Genomic DNA, 21,250 nt, shown 5'->3' on the forward strand with positions numbered 1-21,250 from the left:
ATCATAAACCAATGAATACGAAACAATATCAATCCCGGATGAGCCCCCAATTTTTTTTACGGCCTTCCGTTGGATAAATTAATCTCCATAAATGGAGAAACAAAGAAAGGCAATGTGACATAAAAACAAGAAGACAATAAGATAAATCAATCAGTTTATCTTTAATTCAGATTGCTCGTAAAGCAAACAGACTGATTCCAAACCAACACTAACAATTAAACAAGCAGACTCAATATTTACAGACAATTAATACTAACAAAATGCATGCACAACATTCACACACTGGATTTAAGGCAAATAGGGGAAAAAAAAGAAAATACATTTACATAAGTGCCATTAGTCAAACACAACTGTGAAGAGTTGACTCAGCTGTACGGACATCTAGAGGAAGTTCTTGTCACCACCTAGGTGCCAGAAAAGAAAAGATTTTGGATATATGCCGCCCTCAATCCTGAGAGACAGTGGGATGAGATGGGCAGGTCTGAGGGATCGAAGGATATGTGATGCAGTGCGTGGTGTGATTAGAGCAAAGAGGTAAGAGCATGTGAAAAAAATAATAATAAGGAGACACACACAGAAAAATACAGATCAGGTTGTAACACATGGAAGCCAAAAAGGGGCATAAGAAGTTGTTTGTGTGTGTGCCTGCTCAATGATACCTGTGTGTTTAGGTGTGGGAAAGGAGCATAGACATGAGCTTGAACTCTGTTTTATACACTCATTAAAGTCTTACCCATTCATTTCCAATGGCTGGTCATTTTTTACCAGGAACACAATAAATGTATAAAAGTTCCATAAAACACACAAATTATTATACAAATATTTCAAATTAATTTTATGTGTTCAAATGCCATGTGCGAACAAAGTCATTGAACCTCATGATAAATGGATAAAATTTACTACTTTTTTTTAGAGAGGAAACTTGTAAATCAGTCAAATTTGACTGGAACAGAGCATAAGGGTTAAAGCAAGGATTATTTTGCATTGAGATTATTATATAATTTACAGAGTAGTATTTATTTTTATTATTTAGGTTGCAATTAGTTTCCTCCGGGTACTCTGGTTTCCTCCCACAGTCCAAAGATATGCAGGTTAGGCTAATTTGCGTTTCCAAATTGCCCGTAGTGTATGAATGGGTGTGTGAGTTTGTGTATGTGTGTGTGCCTTGCAGTGGATTGGCACCCTGTCCAGGGTGTACCCTGCCTCATGCCCTAAGCCTCCTGGGATAGGCTCCAGGTCCCTGCGACCATGAATACCCAATAAAGCAGTATCGAAGATAAGTGAGTGAGTTTGCAATTATTGAGCTGTCTGTTATAAGCCTCAGAAGTGTGATGACAGAAGCAGAGATGAATTTCTGTTAATAATTTTAAACAGTTGTTGAAAAGTTGTCATCTCCGGCCCTTGTAATATTCATCCCCCTAGATGTATTCTGGGCTTCCTCCTCAAATGTGCTCTCAATCTTAAACAGAAGTTCATAACATTTCTTCTTAACGTCCTTTCCCATAAAAGCAAAAAGCAAAGGGTTTATAAAACTGTTGGCACAGGCAAGAACAATTCCAAAAGTTCCTCCTAAATATACAGGCCATGAATATTCAGAGTTTAATTCCAATAAGTTAAAAAGGTGATAAGGCATCCAGCAAATGAAAAAAGCAACTATCAATGTTGCCATAATCTTAAATGGCCTGTTAGACCTCAGCATTTGGTTATTTTTTAACTTTTGGATGATAAGGACAGAGCAGATGATGATGATCAGTAAGGGGATTAGAAATAGAAAAATAAGCATGCATATATATATAACAACATATTCTTTATCCGACCCAAAGTAGTCACAGAAGTGTTTAACATTGCATTTGTATGTATCAAAGAAAATGGCTGCTGGCAAGCTGATTAATGTTGCAGTTATCCAGGCTAGTAGAACAATCACTAAGGCCCTGCGTATGCTGCGCTTGTTTCGTGCCCATATAGGAAACATCACCATAACACAGCGATCCACACTGATGATGACAAGGAGTAAGATGCTGTTGAACCAGTTAAGGAACCAGAAGAAGAATGCAAGCTTACACATGAATTTCCCAAAGATCCAATCATTTTTAAGAATAACTACAGTGTGTAAGGAAAGGAATGTACAAAAGAGGAAGTCAGACACAGCAAGGCTGAGGTACCAGACAGTGTTGACCTTTTTCTTAATCTTAAACCCTGCAATCCAGATCACCAAACCATTTCCAGCAATACCAAGAACTGCAATAATTATAAATGATGTTGCCAGTAAAACACACTCCACATCTGTGCAAAGCATTGAAGAGTTTGCATAATTAAAATCGTTGCAGTTGAATTTTGGGTAGTCACTTGCTTCAGCTATAGCAGAGATAGTGATGGAATCCATGATGATGTTTGAATCTGAAAAAAAAAAAATAGACACAAAAATAAATAAATAAATAAATCACAGATCTGGTCATATTCATTATGATGAATATCTTCCAAATTAAATAATCATAAATGAGATATTCTTGGAACCTGTTTTGCTTGTGTGTGTGTGTGTGTGTGTGTGTGTGTGTGTGTGTGTGTGTGTGTGTGTGTGTGTGTGTGTGTGTTTACAACTTGAAAATAATTTCAAATCTATATCACCTTGACATGACTTCCAGCAAAAAATATATATATTTCTCAAACCTCTCACTTTTACAAAGGGCTTATTTATTATTATTATTTATATTATATATATTTATTATATTTATGTTAGAAGATATTTGTTCCTAAACTGTTCTCTTTTTCACTTCATAGCCCTTCCCAAAATAATTTTCCCCAAACCTCCTTGTTGTAGCAAGCTCACTGTTTCACATTAAGGAAGTATAGACACACATGTAACCATACTTTTAGAATTATTATATTTTTTTTTCAAAAGGAAATCGTATAGTTCTCTGGATAAAGGCAAAGTTGTACATACTCCCCAACATATTTGAGGTACCACCTAAATGCAAAACATGAATTAGATTGTAATATCAGTATTACCACAAAGTGCATTGCCATTAGATAGTGTCATTGCAACCAGTACTGGACGAAGTACACAAGTACCTGAGTGAATACCCTAGTTAAAAAATATTACTCCAGCAAAAGTAGACACCCTCCATGTAAATTTTCCACTTGCTTCAAAAGTACTTACTGTAAGTATCAAATATACTGAGCTTGTTAGCTGACTATACTGTAGCTTTAAATATATTTATACCTTATAAATATACATTGAGTATACCACAATTAATCATGCAATATTGACAGAAGTTAAACGCAGTCAGACGTTGTATTTCTACTTCTGTCTGATTTTGAATAAGGTTGTATTATATGCATATGTAAAAATTGTGATTAATTGTGCTTGTGCTGTTCTAATGCCTTAAATTTGTAATTCTCAAAAAAAGTCAAAATTTCTATTTCAAACCCATTCACATCCATAGGTGTGTTACATTTGGCAATTATAACTGTTTTAATTGTATGAAGATTGAAGACTTATTTATGCATTAATGTTAACATAGTATTAAAAAAATGCGAACAGCTGTGAGACTGTAAGACAGACAAAAGAAAAATGCAAATAAAAAAATGTACAATGTTTATAAATCTCCATTATGTGATACCTACTAGAAAATTACACTGAAAAATAGTAATGTATCTACAGTTTTACTATTAAGCAGCCATACATACAGTACAACATAGAAATGCTTGAGAATACCCATTTTTTGGGGTAAACAAGTTGAAATGCTTCAATAAAAATCAAATGTTATTTCTTACATTGGCTGCTTTTTGGCTCACACTTAATGAAGTGATCAGCAGTAAATTACCATCTAAATGTTTTCTCCACTTTCACCTTCTAAAGGTCTTCTCCAGACCTTCTTTTTAACATTGAGGGTTAAATGTTTTGAATGATTCCTGTCTTTAGTTACTTTTTGAGGAGAGAAACAGTTCTTAGGAGAGTAATCTCTCTCTCTTTATCTTACACACACACACGCTTTCTGTTGCATGCTGCGAGCTGGTGGTTGAGAATGCCGCATAGAGAGTGTAAGTGTGAAGCATGAAAGCAACTACTTGAAGTTTTTTCATTTTATCTTTTTTTTCATCTGGTGGATCACATTAGACATATATAATTTTTTAATACATAAAAACTAAATATGACAATATAAAGTAAAAAAAAAACACCAACACGGGGCATGTTGTGAAGCAACATTTGGGAGCATAATGTCGACATCATGAGTGGCCAAAGCTGTTGTCATGTTTGTCAAAGAAAAAACACTTGTGGATCAACTTATCGAGAATGGAATAACTTGGCTCCAGAAAGCACAGGCTAGTGTAAAAGGAGGGCCAAATGTGTGGGAATAGAGGGCAGCAGTGTGGGAAAATACCTGACAGTCTGAAGTTAATGTAGAGGGCATGGCCACTGGTTATCCTGCTGCTGGTACTGAGTCTATTACTGAGAGCAGTGCTGGCGTTATTGTAGTGGTAGAGCAGGTAGGAGAAAGCAGTAATACCGGACTTTGAGTGTTTGGGAGGCTCTGGCGAATTCCAAGCTCCAAGAGCTTGTACCTGAATGTAGCTGAGGAAGGTGATGGAACAGGAACACAGAGCAGTGGTGTAATAGAGGGAAATGGAGATGAAGCCACATTTAATGAAGCTGATGGTGTGGGAATAGAAAATGTGGTTTGGTAGGAAATATTGTTGACAATCAAAAAAAAATGTGTAGTGTAATAATAAGGGAAATCAGCACAGCTAAAAACAACATATGCAAGATCCCAGAGAATGCTGTTGGCCCCAGAATATAGAGTAGTGCTGGGGTTTCTCTGGCTGCAACAGGACTGACCCGATCTGTCTTTAACTGGGGGGCATCAATGCACCATAAGCTGCCTTGAGAGCACCTGATTTCTATTCCTGCTTATTACCCCTTCCAACTGCCCCTCAGGACTACTGAGATGGAAAGCAAGTGTTCTCCAAGGGAGAGGCTCAAGAGCGCCTCCCTGGAGACCTTCCAGGTCCGTAGACCCACTTCCAAGGACCAATAAGAACCACAGTACACCAGACCCAAAGTAAACAAAAGCCTGTGTAACGGTACGCTCCCTGCTTGGCACACACTGGACCCCAAACTTGTTGGAGAGTTCCATGTGGTTCAAATAACTGACTCGAGGACATTAAGAGCAATCCATAGAGGAGAGGACAGTAACAATGTGCGTCTAGCAGAACCGCGAAAGAAAACTCTACACTGTTTAGAACGGGCAGATCCATCTAGATGTGCGGTTTCTGCTTATTTGTATATTATAGGGTCATGATTCCTTCGCACTAATACCTGTGCACTTTATGTGATCATTAGGTATCACCCTACCTAATGTATGGTATCAGGGCCTAAAAGAAAAAGACAAAGCTCGCATCAAGACCACAATCAAAGACCTAGCTGAAGTCTACATAGACAGTCAGCATCTCAGAGAGAGAAAGAACAGCATGGAAAATCTCGCTCATTAATCAAGTTAAAATTTATTTTAAAATTTTGCTGATCTTGCAAAACATTTGCAGTCAAAGTTACATGCAACCCAAGGTTTTACTGTATAGATTTTCAGTTTTCAGGCATTAACCAGGAGCCATCTTTAGTCTTTATTGTTTCCTCTTGTTTTCTTGTGTAACTAATTTCTGACAACTGATTGACATGCACATTAACATATGGGTCGATCTATGAACATTTCGGAACATTTCTGAGATAAATTCAAGAGTTCAACCCAGGGAATGCTGAAAGGACCAGAAAACACTTTTTTGTCTAAAACTTAAAAAAAAAAAAAAAAAGGTGCCTCAGTTTATTAAGATTTTTTTATACTGTGTGTTTGTGCCACAATGCATGATTTTCCATGCTTTAAGTGTATTTAAAAAACCTTAAATTGTGGTTACAGATGTAGAAATATTTTAAATTTGCCATAAGCAGAAACAATAATTGTATAATTGTTCATGTGATATCTAAGAACACAAGGGTATGAGGTCAAAATGGAAAAATGTGCATTTTATTCCTAGCCATGTCCCTGTCAGATCTGTGTTACAAATTCCTATCATGCACATATTCATGCATTTACCAGGTCCAATGACATCAAACAAAGTTATCACTGTGTCCTAGCAGAATGCACCATGCACTTACCAGGCGGTTATCACATGTTTACTACTTTTTATTTTTTTTAGATTTAAACATTATAACTGTATTAACTGCATAAAAATTGTGCATGCATTTTTATTTATGCATGCATTTTGAAGTATGCCACAGCATTAAAGAAATGCAAACAGCTATGAGAATGTATGATAGACAGGGGAAAAATGCAGCAGTGTGATTTTGATAATGTAAGGGTTCGCCACTAGAGGGCACTGTTTGGTTTTTTTGTAGTTTTTGTTTGCAGTTTCCCAGAAGGCACCTCGGTCAAGTGATGCGGGTGCTCACCTGAAACGAGGTAGCTCATTATATCGTTCTTTTTCTAGTCTCTCCGTTGCCCTAGTCCCGTCCTGTCTCTAGTCTCTCTGTGTCTCTAGTCTCTCCATGTCTCTAGTCTCATCTCTAGTCCTGTCTCTAGTCTCTCAGTGTCTCCAGTCTTATCTCTAGTCCTGTCTCTAGTCTCTCTGTGTCTCCAGTCTCGTCTCTAGTCTCTCCGTGTCTCTAGTCTTATCTCTAGTCCTGTCTTTAGTCTCTCTGTGTCTGTGTCTCTAGTCCTGTCTTTAGTTTCTCCATGTTTCTAGTTCCGTCCTGTCTCTAGTTTCGTCTCTAGTCCTGTCTTTAGTGTTTCCGTGTTTTTAGTCCTGTCCTGTCTCTAGTCTCTATGTGTCTCTAGTCCCATCTCTAGTTTTTTCTCTAGTCTCGTCCCGTCACTAGTCTCGTCTAGACCTGTTTCAGCTCCATGCGTGGTTTGTTGGACGTCTTAGCCTCTTGTTTCACCATAGAGCCCATGTTTTCTTTGGTACAGCTAAGGAGCCTATGTTTCGCCATAGCGCCTGTGTTTCCTTCTGTACAGCTAAAGAGCCTAGGTTTCACCATAGCGCCTGTGTTTCCTTCTGTACAGCTAAAGAGCCTATGTTTCGCCATACAGCCTGTGTTTGCTATAGTACCTCAAAGAGTCTTTTTATGTTTCTGTTTTTGATATTCCATGTTTTGTCCTATATTTTGTTATTAAAGACTCTTTTTGTTAGAACCAATCCTCTGCCCCTATGCCTGCCCTTTCTGGCAACAAATTAGCCAGTAACACCCTGTTTATGACAGATAAGTTATATTTAAGGAATAATATATAACATTAATAAAACTCACTCATGTAAGAGCTACTAGAAAATTACATTGGAATATTGTAATATAAATTTGTTACATTTTTAAACAAGCACATTTTGTGAGCAAAGGGATTCTTGCCTGCATTTTGAAAACAAATTATTTTCTGTATTTTTTCTTCATATAAGAAATGTATGAAACGCTTAAATTTATGTACAGTGCCTGTTCTTTCACGATTTGTGTGGGTGGGTTTTGATGAATGCATTTTACAAACAGTAAAAAACATATAATTTGGCTCTGCAGAGAGAAAGACAAAGAGCAAAACACCCTTATGGAATCCAGCATGTCTTTTAACTTATGAATACTAATATACTACTATAAAACGCAGAATTCATATCTTTAGTTTTTTCTGTGATCAGCATTAAATCACTTTTTAAATTTCTTCAGTAGCGTAATTTATACAGATTATTAACCACTGTATTTCCACACATGATCTCTTTCTCTCTCTCTCCCTTACACACACACATACACACACACACACACACACACACACACACACTTAAAAGCAGGCACTTTCTCTTTAACCCTGTGGCTTAAAAAATTTAAAACTATTGATCTCGGCAGAGCACGAGCCGAGGGTTTTCGGGCAAAACCCTGATATGAGCTCTCGATGTTTATCGCTGTTGAATAGACCTCCAGTCCTTTTGTTAATAATTCTTCAACAAACCCGATCATAGATGCTGCATCATCCCTGGCTCCTTCCTTTACTCCATATATTCTGATATTATTTCTTTGCGAATGCCCCTTAAAGTCAGTTCCATGTGCATTTTTTATTTTACCAGCTCCATCAAAACTTCCTCCGACGATTAAATCTGCATCTCAGCCGAGTTGATGTGTTTTTCTGTTTTTTCACCCTTTTGCAGACTACTGTTTAACTGGTGTTTAAAATCCTTCCTAAATTCTCTTTTAGTATTAGGCCCATGTTGGCTTCCTGGTCGGGCTCTCCATCTGTCGGGCTCTTCATCCATTTAAGTTATCTCAGGCACATTTATTACTTGTCATTGGGGCCCTATTTCTCCATGCTGTCATCACCTTACCCACTAGAGCAGAAGTCACCATATTATCTAATTAACTCAAAACAATTTGAAACAATTAAAACAAAACAATTAAATGACACAAAAAGTTATTGCTGAAGAAGCTGGCTGTTCACAGAGTGCTGTATCTAAGAACATTAGTGTAAAATCGAATGGAAGAAAAGAAATGTAGTAGAAAAAGGTGCACAGGCTAACCTTGCGAAGAAGTAGATTCCCGTAGTGACACAGAGACAACATTTCACTGTGAGATTAATTTCCCTAGCCACAGTTACGGTTTTTGGCCGCATGATGTTTTGCAAAAGGGGACAGATTTAGTCAAGTGGATTGGTATGCTTTATATTGTATATTTGCATCAAAGGTGTATAAGACTTACCTTGTACTAACTTGTGAACAAATCCAACTTATGAACATGCTCCTAGAACAGAACTCATACATAAGTAGGAAAAAAAACTGTAATTCTGAAAATCTTTTACTTTTGGGTTGAGATTTTAACTGTAGCACTACAGTCATTGACTGTAACCATGAAGAACCTTATATGCCCTCCTGAAGACGCCTCTTAGAAATAATAGAAAAACATCAGCTGTGTGATACTTGGTTTCTCCATAATTCAGATAAACAATACACATGAGCACATATAAGTAATAATATCATCTCCCTTGCCCAGCTAGACAGGCTTTATGTTTTTAAACACCTACTGAGCATCATTAAGACATCATTAAGACATTATTATTTGTTACATTAACCTTATTGAATTCTTTGATCACAGCTTAATTTTATGTAAAGCAACAGTCAACAACATAAAACCAAGTAGTGCACACTGGATTTGTAATACATTATCAGCTGACAAACCTTTTAGAGATGATTTTACTTTTTGAGAGGATTTTATTATTATTATTATTTTTAAAGAATGAAGATTTTGAATGTCTGCAACAAGGGTGAATCTTTGTAAAAAGATTCAGATTAAGCAGTTGTAATAACAGCACACTCTCAATACCACAAAAGGTAGGAATTATTCAATAATTCATTTAAAAATAGAAATTACATCCTTCCTTGTCCGCTTCCCGTGATATAACTCTTAATTAGACACTCAAAAAAGCAGAAACTCTCAGATCTCCACCAATCCAAGGTGCTCGAGTAAGAGCATGCTTCCAAGACGTTAATTAAATGGATGCATCTTCCAAATACTTTTTTTAGTTTAAAAAAGAAAAATGTAGATTTTATATTTTCTAAGAATAGAAACATTGTATCGAATGCCATCAATATTCGTTAGAGAGCTACTCAATTTTATAACATTTATAAAAAAAAATTTAAAAAAAAGTGACAGAAAGCTGCCTAGTCAAGAGGGACTCCCGTCTAGGGCCGCCTCCAGTGGAGAGCTGGTTAAATCAGTGGGAAGAAAAGTTGCTGCCTAGCGGAGCTGCTGCTTACACGGGACCACTCTGCAACTCTGCCTGCCACCATCACTCACCAGCCTGTGCCCGCATGCCAGCTGGGCACTGTCACCAGACTTGCACGTACACACACCTCCTTACTGTCGTTACTGTCGACACCTCCACAACCTGGTGGATCACTTACTGTCTGACAGATAGACCACAGTTTGTAAGGTTGCAGGAATGTATTTCAGAAAAAGTAAACAGCAGTACCGAACAGGCGACAATACTCTTTCCTTTCCTTTTTACATTAGACACTGCAGACTCAGTATACTCAGAATTTAGAAACCTGACATGTTCTCAGATGACTAGGTGAAGGTGGTGGAGAACTACAAAATACCTTGGAGTTCACAATAACAACAGATTAAACTGGAAATGCAACACAGATGACACTACTTCTTGAAGAAAACTTTAGTGTCTGTATCTATCTATCTTATCTTTTAAAAACAGGCACTAAACACAAAGGTATCTGAGTTTTTCTATAGGGAAGGATATTGGCACAAATTCACAGTCCTCGAATCACCGGTATGGATAACACTAGACACAAGCACCTGTTCTATACCTACCAATACAGAAAGAGGCCAGAGACTAACTGACCTGTTGAATGAAAGCTTTTTCCCTGAAAGTGCAAAGATCACTCTGAGCTAAAACCACTTTCTCTACAGAGAAAGAGGTTTTAGCTCAATTTAGCTGGTGCTGTGTTATGAAAATGTATTAATTATTAACTTTCAGTGTCAGTCAGTCTAAAAGATTTAAATACAATGTAAGCACTGCACAAACAGGATTATGGAACTTCCTCTTTTAGTCTGAAGTGGAAATAGCTCAGTTGAAATCCATACATACTTCTCAGCACTGATCCAAATGTAAATCAAATCAGGGTAAGGATAGGTTATTATTAGGTGATAGATTATTATTATTTGATCAATGTCAGTAACATCTGATGGAACTAATTAGCAGAATTATTACTTTTCTAACATTAAACTTGACTGTATTTAACCATGCAGATATAACATTAAGATTTCTAGATATTTACATGGTGCCATCTTTTTTGGTTCCCCTTGCTTGCTTATATAACCACTGTTATGTCTGGCAACCATTTAAAATGCACATTAACATTTGGATATACATATGGACAGTTCTGAACATAACAGAATTATAAGCAGAGACCAGATTCCGAAGAGATTCCGAAAATGGGTATTTTATTCCAAACTGCATAAAAATGTTCTTAGTTCATTACAATGAATTTTTAAGTTGATATTGTTTGTGGCTATTGGGTTGCTGCCTGTGATAAATATTCCCAATCAATAAGTAATATCTACTAGGTTAGGGTGAACCACTCTTTGTCAGATTCTTTAAAGATCAGTATGAGGAAAATTCAAAACTTACCTTAGAAAAGGTCCTTGACAATGTAACCCCAGAGGTTGTCTTTTCTCAATCTCCAAATTTTTTTTACAGGGACACCACACTTGTAGCACTATCCTCACAATAAGAGTTTTTTCTTTATTTATTGATTTAATATGTGAAGTTCAAATTAAGCAAAACAAAGCAATGCAAGTTAGATGTGGATAACTAAGTTACAATGGTTCTAAAGAAAAAACTTTGTACAGGGACCAATGTTCCCAGATTCCTCCAATTTAAGAATAAAAATCGAAGTACGTTAGAACTCCCTATATACTATGATCTTATGACTTATGCTCTTACCATACTTCCTTTCCAGCTTTCCCCTAAGCCATGCTTTTACCATTTAAGGTCATAAGCACTTTGCAGAGATGTGCTTTCCTACACAGAAAATTAACAGACATATAAGTCAGGCTTTGGGTTGACTCTCAGATTACAACCACAAAAGGCAAATAATATAGACATGGCAACATCCTTAGTGCAACATCTGCAACTAATATCTATGAACCAAGCAACTTACATATTCATGTGACAGACCATGTACAGTACTAGATGAAATCACAGAAGATTCAAGGTGCTAATGATTTCATTAACCATCTGTCCTAGTCCCACAACTTTTTTCCCTTCTCATTGCAACTTCTTTCTGTCACCCCAATTCTAAGTTGAGATGAGTACCTCTTACAAAAACCTTACAGAGCTTCGAGACTTTTCTTCTCTTTTTGGGCTGCCATCATTCTAGCATGTATCTTATCAATATGTTTAGTTTAGGACATTAGTTTGCCATAGGGAGTCAGGGACATATGACACCTCAAAACATTTGCATGATCCACAACACTTTTGATGCATGCTCTTCCATAAGAAATGTTTTTTGGCATTCCATACTTGTTGGAAATTATGTAAGTAGATGTGTTACATTTAAAAGGTATGACATTAATTGTATAAAACTGTTATGTATATTAATATATGCCATAGCATTAAAAAAATAAAAACAGCTATAAGATAGGACAGACAGAAGGAAAATTGCAGCAATTAGATTTTGGTATGTGATATTTAAATAACGTTAAATAATAAAACTCAACCAAATGTGAGACCTACTATAAAATTAAATTGGGATATTGGAATATAAATTTGTTACATTTTTTAAACAAGCACATTGCATAAGAAAATGTATTCTTGGCTGTAGAAAGTTTGAAAACACCCAAATTTTCATTTTTCTTTATATATAAAATCCATGAAATGTCTTACTGGATATGCAGTGCTTCTTTCATTAGTTGGATTCTGGTTCTCATTAGATTATTGCATTTTACAAACAATAAATCGCGGCGCCTAATGGTTGGAGCGAGAATCCAGCGAAGTGTAAATGCTTGACCATGCAAGCGAAAACACTCACAAGCACACACACAAATTGCAGGAGATAGCGCAAATCGAGGTTGAAGGGACAGACAGGGTCGGTAACAATTGTCCAGCAGCGAGAGAGTTTAAATCCAGAAACGCAATCGAAGTCGATAAGCAGGCGAGGTCATACACATAGGCGAATCCAAACGAGAAATATCCCAAAGAAGAAAAACAAAAACGTAATCCATAAACAGCCAAGGTAAAAGCAGAGCTACAGGGCACTAGAAAAAAATCACAGATGGCCGAGAGGCACGCAAGTAAGATACTTTAGCACTGAATGAGGTTCTAAGCGTCCTTTTAAAGGCAGGGGTGGATTAATGATGGGTTACAGGTGCGCGGAGGTAATTAGTTGGAACTCCCTTAGGTGAAATCATGACCTGGATGTGCATGGCTGATCATACTGGCTTGTGACACACTTCCTTTTGCAGAAGAGATGGAGATGCTGTTCTAAAAAAAAACAAAAGTTAGTAAGCATACAGATAACCTTAACACAGTATTTCTCATTTATAGTGTAACTACTTGTGACTTTTTTTTTCCTTCCATGTCCCTATAAAATTAGTAAATGTTAAATACAAATTGTCCCATCATTTTAAGTTTTAGGCTGTTATGACCAATGTTCCACACATATCAAGTTAAAGAAAGCGAGGACAGACTTTGTAGGACATTTTTTGGAGCCATTACATGACCTGACATCTCCCATTTAGTGTACACTATACGCACGCTACACAAACTGCATTATAAAATTATAAAATCCACAATTTTTGTCTGAAATGGGAAGAAATAATTTAAAGTCCATACATACTTGTGAGCATTTATCCAAATTTGATCAATTAAATTGATACAGATAAGGATTAAATATAGGCTATTATTACTGGATCAAGTCTCAAGTTTTGATATTAATCACATCTGACGGAACAAATTAACAATGTTTTTTTTTTTCATTAGGTGGTTTTTGACTTTTACCGGGTGATTACATTTTACAAACATATATAAAAACTGAATTCAGCTGTGCAGAGAGAAAGTGAAAAGAGCAGCGCAGAACATTCTCATGACATCCAGCATGTCTTTTAAACTTTTAACCAGCAGCTATCTTCTTCATTAGCATATTTCAGTTTTTTGGAGCCTTTAAATGCTCTGAAAACTTTATTTCCCATTTAGCATACAGTAGCACATGCTACACAGACAGTACTGTATTATGAATACTCATTAATTCTAGTCTAAAGTGGGCATAGCTCGGTTGAAATCTCCTTCCGGAAGGAAACTAGAGTCACAACATTTAGGATGACAAACGCAAACGTGTCTCTGGCAGACGAGCTAAACACTGTCTACGCTCTCTTCAAGGCTGCAGCTAAAGACGCTAGCGATGCTAATGCTAGCGGCGCTAACGGCTGCAGACATGAAGACACTGCTGGTCCCGGAAACCTGTTCATCATCTCCGAGCATGATGTGAGGAGAGCCTTCAGGTGAGTGAACACCAGGAAAGCAGCAGGACCAGACGACATCTCGGGTCGAGACTCCAGTGCCTGCACAGACCAGCTAGCACCTGTGTTTACAGAGATATTCAACCCTGTTTTTATCCCTGTCTGTAATCCCCACATGCTTCAATGAGTCCATCATTTTTCGTGTTTCAAAGAAACCCCATCCTGCTTCTCTCAATGACTATCGCCCTGTAGCCCTTACCTCAGTAGTGATGACATGCTTTGAGCAGTTGGTCAAGGACTTCATAATTTCTGCACTACCAGACACACTTAACCCACTACAACTCGTTGATCATCTAAATCGTTTAACTAACGATGCCATCTCCCAGCTCCTCCACACATAACTCACTCACCTGGACACTAGGATGGGGAATTATGTTAAAATACTCTACGGGTCCTCAGTAATAAACAGCTCATGATATGATCCTATTCTTTACAGGTAGCCTATGGCATTTATTCTAATATGCATTGTTAAGTAAACAGCATATGTCTGTACACTATATGTAACTATTTTACAATAAACAAACGAATGTTTTGTCAAAAAGCTTAAAGGTGCTCTTTTGTATTTTTGTATTTCAAAATCTGATGAAGGTGAGTCATCCATGGTGTTTGCACCATCTCATGAGCAAAAATGACATACACTCACAAATTATACTCCATGTACTGGATTTAAAATAATATCGCATGCAGCAAAACAGGAATATTTTAATTTAAAATATTAAAGGCATAAAATAAATAATTATATATAACATATAAAATCTATGTATAGTTTTACAAAATAAACAGAAGTACAGCCATAGCAATTAGCTTAGAATATTTTGTGTGTGGTTATTTTAATTTATTCTTTTATTTACTTTAATTTATTTTATTTACTCATCCAATAACTTAACATACATTTCATATTTTACAGCACATTATTTATTTCATATTATTTACACTGTAAAAAATGTTCGTAATTTTAATAGTAAAATACCATATAAATGCTACAGAATAAAACTGTATTTCACAAAACTTGCGACAACCATAGAATTTACAGTGAAAAACTGTAAATAGTTTTACAGAGTAAGACATTAAATTTAACAGTTAAAATCATTTGAAAATATGGTTTATTGCAGTCAGATTTTTTATATACTGTATTTATAAAAAGGAAACTCTCAGAGAAGGTATTTGTTACTAATATCATGAAGCATCAGTTTATATTTTACTAAACCTTTGTTGATAGTTTTTAAAAATCTGTAAAAAATAAACCATACATTTTACGGTAAAAACCTGGCAGCTGTGGTTGCCAGAAATTTACCATAAAAAATACGGTAACAACGTTATTGGTTTGACAAAATTGCACTCATTATACTGTAAATTTTACAGATTTTAATCGATTTTTCTACGGTTTATAGCCGTTAAAATTACATTAACCAAGGACTTCAAAGTCGTAAATGGTATTTATTTGTGTGGCAAGGACAGCCGCTAGCACGCACCACTTTGCGAGCTTCCACCACTCACCACCAGATCTGCACATGCACACCTTTTTTTCCCTTTTTCTCTTCCTCCCTCCTTTAACCCTATCCTTCCCTAAGTAAAATTACCCCTTTTCTGTAACACCTCGCCACATGTCCGTGTTTGTTGTTGCCCCCCTTGTGCCAAACCCATTACAAAATACATGAAAATTTATCACTCCAGTGTACACTTAAAAACCACAATGCAGGACAGAGGACATAAACAATTTTAACATGTGTGTGATAAAATAATTTTGTTTAAAGTTGTAATAAAAGCCCTTCTATAAAATTATATGTTTAGATTGTCTGCCCAAAACGCTTAAAAATGTCGACGCTGACATTTGTATATTTGATTTAAAAAATTTTAATTTTGTTTTGCTGTCTTTATTAAAAAAAATACATGGGGCCATGCTGATGTCCAAGTCTTGAATAAATTTTGATAGGTTTTGATAATTTGATTTAGGTTTGTATTCATCAATTAGTATAAAAGTACTCTTAATAATTTCTTAACAGTAAAATCCAAATGATTAGCAATGTAACTTCTATCTCTTTTAGCTCCCAGCTAGTGTGATAAAATTATGCTTTCTGAATTGCTGAATTGCTGAATGAATTAATTGTGGTTATTCATAATTTTAAAAAAAAATAGTACAACAACGACAGCAATTTTGTAGCAAGCATGGTAGTGTAGTGGTTAGTACTGTCGCCTTGCACCTCCAGGGTCCGGGTTTGATTCCTGTCTTTGTGTGCATGGAGTTTGTATGTTCTCTCCGTGCTAGGTGGGTTTCCTCCAGGCACTCAACCCCACCCCCCCCCCCTATATACAGGATAAAGCTGTATAGATGATGAGTAAAAGTGAGTTCTGAGCTGTAAAAAGAGGGAAACAAACCATTATTATTACAACATAAATCTTTAAATTAGACAGTTCTGTGCTGTAAAAAACATGGTTATGATCCGTATTTGTTACAATGTAAACCCAGGAACTTGACGGAATAAACATGATATATTTTAATAACAACATAAACATGTTAATTAGACAGTTATAAACCCTAAAATCTGTAAAATATACAGTATAATGAGTGCAATACCGTACAACCAAAAACATTGCTACCATATTTTTTACGGTAAACTTCTGGCAACCACAGCTGCCTTTTTTTACTGTAAAATTAAGTTTTTTTTTTTTGTTTTTTTTTTTTTTTACAGTGCAATAACGGTGCTACCATATTTTTTCTAGTAGAATTCTGGCAACCACAGCTGCCGTTTTTTTTTTTACCGTAAAATGCACAATTTATTTTTTACAGTGTAGTTTGCCCTGAGCTGGCTGTTATGAACTTTATCCATTGGTGTGGTCTCTCTGGTTGCCTCTTAATTTTTGACAGAAGTGCATAACATTTAATTTTAAAATCCTTTCCTATAAATGAATAAAGAAATGGGTTTATAAAGCTGGCAAGAAACTTGGTAAATATGATCCCAAATAAAGTAATCATGGTATATTCTGTATATAGTAATAATAAGATAAACAAGTGATAAGACATCCCACAAATTGGAAGAAAACAGCTATCAGTGCTGTCATTACCCTAAATGGCTCCACTGATTGTTCCAATGAAAAGTTTGTAAAACAATCATAGAAATAATCATTTGCTTCATCTAAAACAGAAACTGTGACTGAATCCATGATGCTGTTTGCATCTGTAAAATAAAGACACAAAAGAGTTCAAGACTTACACACAGATGTTTTATTAAGTGCAAAAAAGTACTATCCCTTCATATGGGGATATGAGACTATGAAAAGAACATCAAACTGATCTAAAGTTTAAACCAGCCCTTATATTTGTATGCAGAAAAACATGTACTGCAATAAAACAACAATTAGATCACAATGCCTTATCAGAAGAATATGAAGGTACTACTATTAAACAAATCATTGCTGTGTGACTAAAGTGGAGGCAATCAGGAGACAACACTGCAGGAGAACCTGAAAGAGCTCTAGTTATAGGAGACTATACTGAGGCCTGTGAAATTAGCGAGGCTACTGTACTGTAGGTGCACCAGCAGCAGTAATTATGTAGAGCCAGGGTGCTAAAAATAACAGGTCAATTTAGGTTCTTAGGCCAGCATATGTTTTTCAAGATATTTGTACATGCTGGAACTAACTATATATACCTTTGACAGTCAGAGGTTAGTAAAAGTAACTTTGTAGAGATGTTTACAAAGCGAAGGGGATGTCCAATTAAGTACTAAACAATTTTTTTATGTGAATTTTATTTGTCACATACACTACCATACACATTATTGTATGAAGTAAAGTGCTTACTATGCTTTCACCCTATCCCAATTTGACATGGCGACATAGCTTACAGCAATCTGCTGGATGTCCAGATGGTACTCTGACAACTATGTGGGCTTTATGAATAATTGCAGGATATTTGAGGAGAAAGCTGATTTGTTAGGGAGGGACAGTGTATAGCAGTATAGCTCATAGTCTCAGAGCAGGCCAAATTAATCATTGACTATTCAGAGTCATTTTATTGTCAGACTCTTCTATTGACTAGCCAGACTATTCTCAGGACAAGAAGCAGACAAACAGGTTAAACCAATAATCTTCTAGATGCACAAAGACTGTGTCTGTTCTCTAAGCTGAATAAAAATGTCTGTTTTAGACTATGTCCACACATAACCGGGTATTTTTAATAACCAAAATTTTGCAGACCAAATGGGAACAAAAGTCCAAAATCTGCAGTTTTGCCCTTTTGTCCACATTTAAATGCAGTTTTGGTTGTCGAAAATGGAGCGCATGGAAAACTCCATCCAAAGTAAAGATTTCCCAAAGTAGTAGATAATTACAAGTTTGGCCCAATGTTGGCACAACATTGGTTCAGTAGATAATTGCAAGGTTGGAAATTAAATTTACACATGGGAAGTGGTGATACTTCCTGACATGCGCAAACTCACTCACAGCATTGGTCAGCCAGTAGAGCCAACGCAAAGAAGTGTCGCCGCCTAACCAAACAATCGTTGATCCAACAGCGGAATACACTGTGTATTCCGCTAATGAGTTAGATATATAGTTCTTTCAATGTTATTTATGTACTAGATTGGTAACCAACCCTCATGTGAGCTCCTGATGTGATGGAATCACTGATCATGGTTATCTACTGAACCAATGTTGTGCTAACTTTGACCAAAAACTCCATAGTATGGTTTGCAGCTGCACATTGGGACAAGATTTGTCCTCTGGTCTGATAGAGGACCAAAAACAAAATATCTTTTTGGCCATAATGACCATTGTTATGTCTGGAAGAAAAAAAATGGGGGGGGGGGAGATTGGCTGCAACCCAGAGAACACCAGTTTCATATTGTGAGTGTGCTTTGCTTCAGGAAGAACTGCATAAAATAGATGAGATTTTGCTCACAAAATGGCAGACAGGCGATCTGAACCAACATCTGGCGAACTCAATGACTGAGTGATGTGAAGCGCCATCTTGTCTCCTTTTATGCTTCCTGTTTTGCGACCGTTTTACTTCCGGTTCCTAGTGCCGGTCGCAAAGCGGGTGTGTGTGACAGTACCCCCCTGTCCAGGACCGACTCCCGACGGTCCTGGGGTGGAGGATACCCGGTGACGGTAGTCCCTGATAAGTTCCGGGCCGAGAATAAACCGGGCCGGAATCTAAGATCGCTCCTCGGGACCGTAGCCTTCCCAGTCGACCAGGTATTGGGTGCCACGGCCCCTAGGGTGCGAATCGAGGATCCAACGTACGGTGTAAGCAGGACCACCGTCAATGATTCGGGGAGGAGGAGCAGGGGGGGAGGGTGGAACCATAGGAGAAGTGGTGAAGGGTTTCAGCTGAGACGTGTGGAAAACCGGATGGATTCGGAGCGCCGCAGGCAGCTGGAGCCGGTAGGTGACAGGGTTGATGCGGAGGGTGGTGCGGTATGGACAGATGAATCTGGGTGACAACTTCTTTGATTCTGTGTGGAGATGCAAATTCTTTGTTGACAGCCATACCTTGTCACCTACATTATACATTCGTCCCGGTGGATGTCGGTGGCGATGTTGGGTAGCGTAGCGGTGGTTGGCCCTTCGGATAGATTGATTGGCTTGTCTCCACAGCCGCCGACACCTGCGAACCAACTGTTGGGCCGACGGTACGTCAACCTCCGGTTCTTGATGTTCGAACATCGAAGGCTGGAAACTGTGGCATACCTCGAATGGACTGAGATTTGTGGCCGAAGATACATGAAGGTTGTGAGATAGCTCAGCCCATAAGAGATAGCGGGCCCAGGAGCGCTGACGATCAGCGCCAAAACATCTTAGATAGCGCTCCAGTTGTTGGTTGGTCCGCTCCGTCTGACCGTTAGTCTGAGGGTGATATCCGGATGACAGACTGCAGGTGGAATTGATCAGACGGCAGAAGGCCTTCCAGAACCGGGCAGTGAACTGGGGCCCCCTGTCCAGACGATGTCTTTTGGGAACCCATGCAAGCGGACTACGTGCTCTAGAATCAGCTCGGCTGTCTCTTTAGCTGACGGGAGTCCGGAGAGAGCCACCAGATGCACAGCTTTGGAGAACCAATCCACGATGGTCATAATGGTCGTCTTCTCTCCTGAAGCCGGCAGGCCCGTGATGAAGTCGACGGCAATGTGCGTCCAGGGTCGGCGAGGAACCGGAAGTGGCTGGAGCTCTTCAGGCATCGGCTGGTTGGTGGTCTTGGCCCTGGCGCACACTGGGCACGCCTGAACGAACTCTTCGATGTCCTGGGTCATGGAGGGTCACCAGAATTGGACGAACTGGAGGGTGCGCCTGGTGCCGGGATGTCCCGAGATGGGTGCAAGTGACCCCACTCCATGACGTCGCTTCTGACCGCTTGAGGCACGTAGAGTCGTCCAGGCGGCACACCTGCCGGTTTGGTCTCCGCTGCCTGTGCCTGGCGGACTCTGGTCTCTGGATCCCAGTGGAGAGGTGCGATGATTTTTGAGGGTGGGAGGACAGGCGCGGTCTGTCATTTGAATTACTCTCATTCATGTGAGTTTATTACGATATCAAGTGGTCAAAAAGAAGGATGTGAACCATTAAATCCCATTTTTGTCAGAGGTGGTTCAAAGGTGGCTAAACGGAAATGAACCCAATAGCAGACAAACTGTGATTAAATTATAAACACCATTTTCTAACCTTTATTTTACATACTGAGGCTTGGGCAGGCGCAGTAGGAGCAGAGGAGAGAAGCAGTGGCTTTGTGTGCTTAGTGACTGGGAAGGCCTTTAGTGACGAGAGAGGAGGCGGGGCTATGATGCAAGGGGATCTCCACAATCCCGGACGCGGGGAATCCTCTTGGTTTCTTCTGGGGGGAAAAACCTGGAGTGAAGTTTAGGGTCTGGAGGTGCTGGGTTGATCTGGCTGGCATGTGACAATTTTATGTCGCACCTGTTACACACATGTAGTCATCATGCACAATATCAGTTAATTTGTGGTTGTGAAAAGCTTTATAAAATCATTACCAGGACTAAAATAATGTTAATAACATCTTTACTGAATGCAATGCAAAGAAATTATAGCCCTTACCTTAGACAAATAAATCCAGTCAGAAGTAGTAGTTAGAAGCCTGTGTTTCCAAAGGAACAAAAAATAATAATAATAAAGCTCTGCCACTCTCTCTAAAAGCATGTAAAGAAAAGGTTTGGCAATACACCAAAACTGTGCTTTCTCTGAACCAAA

At 38.0% G+C, this 21,250-nt stretch overlaps 1 protein-coding gene across 1 annotated transcript; it reads right to left on the reverse strand.

The window, feature by feature from the left end:
* Positions 1-1,366: 1,366 nt before the first annotated feature.
* LOC128509063 (chemerin-like receptor 1) lies at positions 1,367-20,301 on the reverse strand. Its single transcript, XM_053480636.1, has 3 exons — positions 20,066-20,301; positions 4,383-4,573; positions 1,367-2,397 (listed from the first exon to the last, which is right to left on the reverse strand). The coding sequence occupies exons 1-3, from the start codon at positions 20,299-20,301 to the stop codon at positions 1,367-1,369; spliced, it is 1,458 nt and encodes a 485-aa protein (XP_053336611.1).
* Between the last annotated feature and the right edge of the window lie 949 nt (positions 20,302-21,250).

This window comes from Clarias gariepinus, chromosome 21 (assembly GCF_024256425.1).
Source record: "Clarias gariepinus isolate MV-2021 ecotype Netherlands chromosome 21, CGAR_prim_01v2, whole genome shotgun sequence".
In the NCBI taxonomy this organism is placed as follows: domain Eukaryota; kingdom Metazoa; phylum Chordata; class Actinopteri; order Siluriformes; family Clariidae; genus Clarias; species Clarias gariepinus.

Coding starts and splice junctions, on each gene's coding strand:
- LOC128509063 (XM_053480636.1), bottom strand. CDS start 20,301: ATGACCCAGGACATCGAAGAGTTCGTTCAGGCGTGCCCAGTGTGCGCC. Junction 4,574..20,065: donor GTGGCTCTCTCCGGACTCCC/GTCAGCTAAAGA, acceptor CACCTTCCTCAG/CTACATTCAGGTACAAGCTC. Junction 2,398..4,382: donor CATTAACTTCAGACTGTCAG/GTATTTTCCCAC, acceptor TTTTTTTTTCAG/ATTCAAACATCATCATGGAT.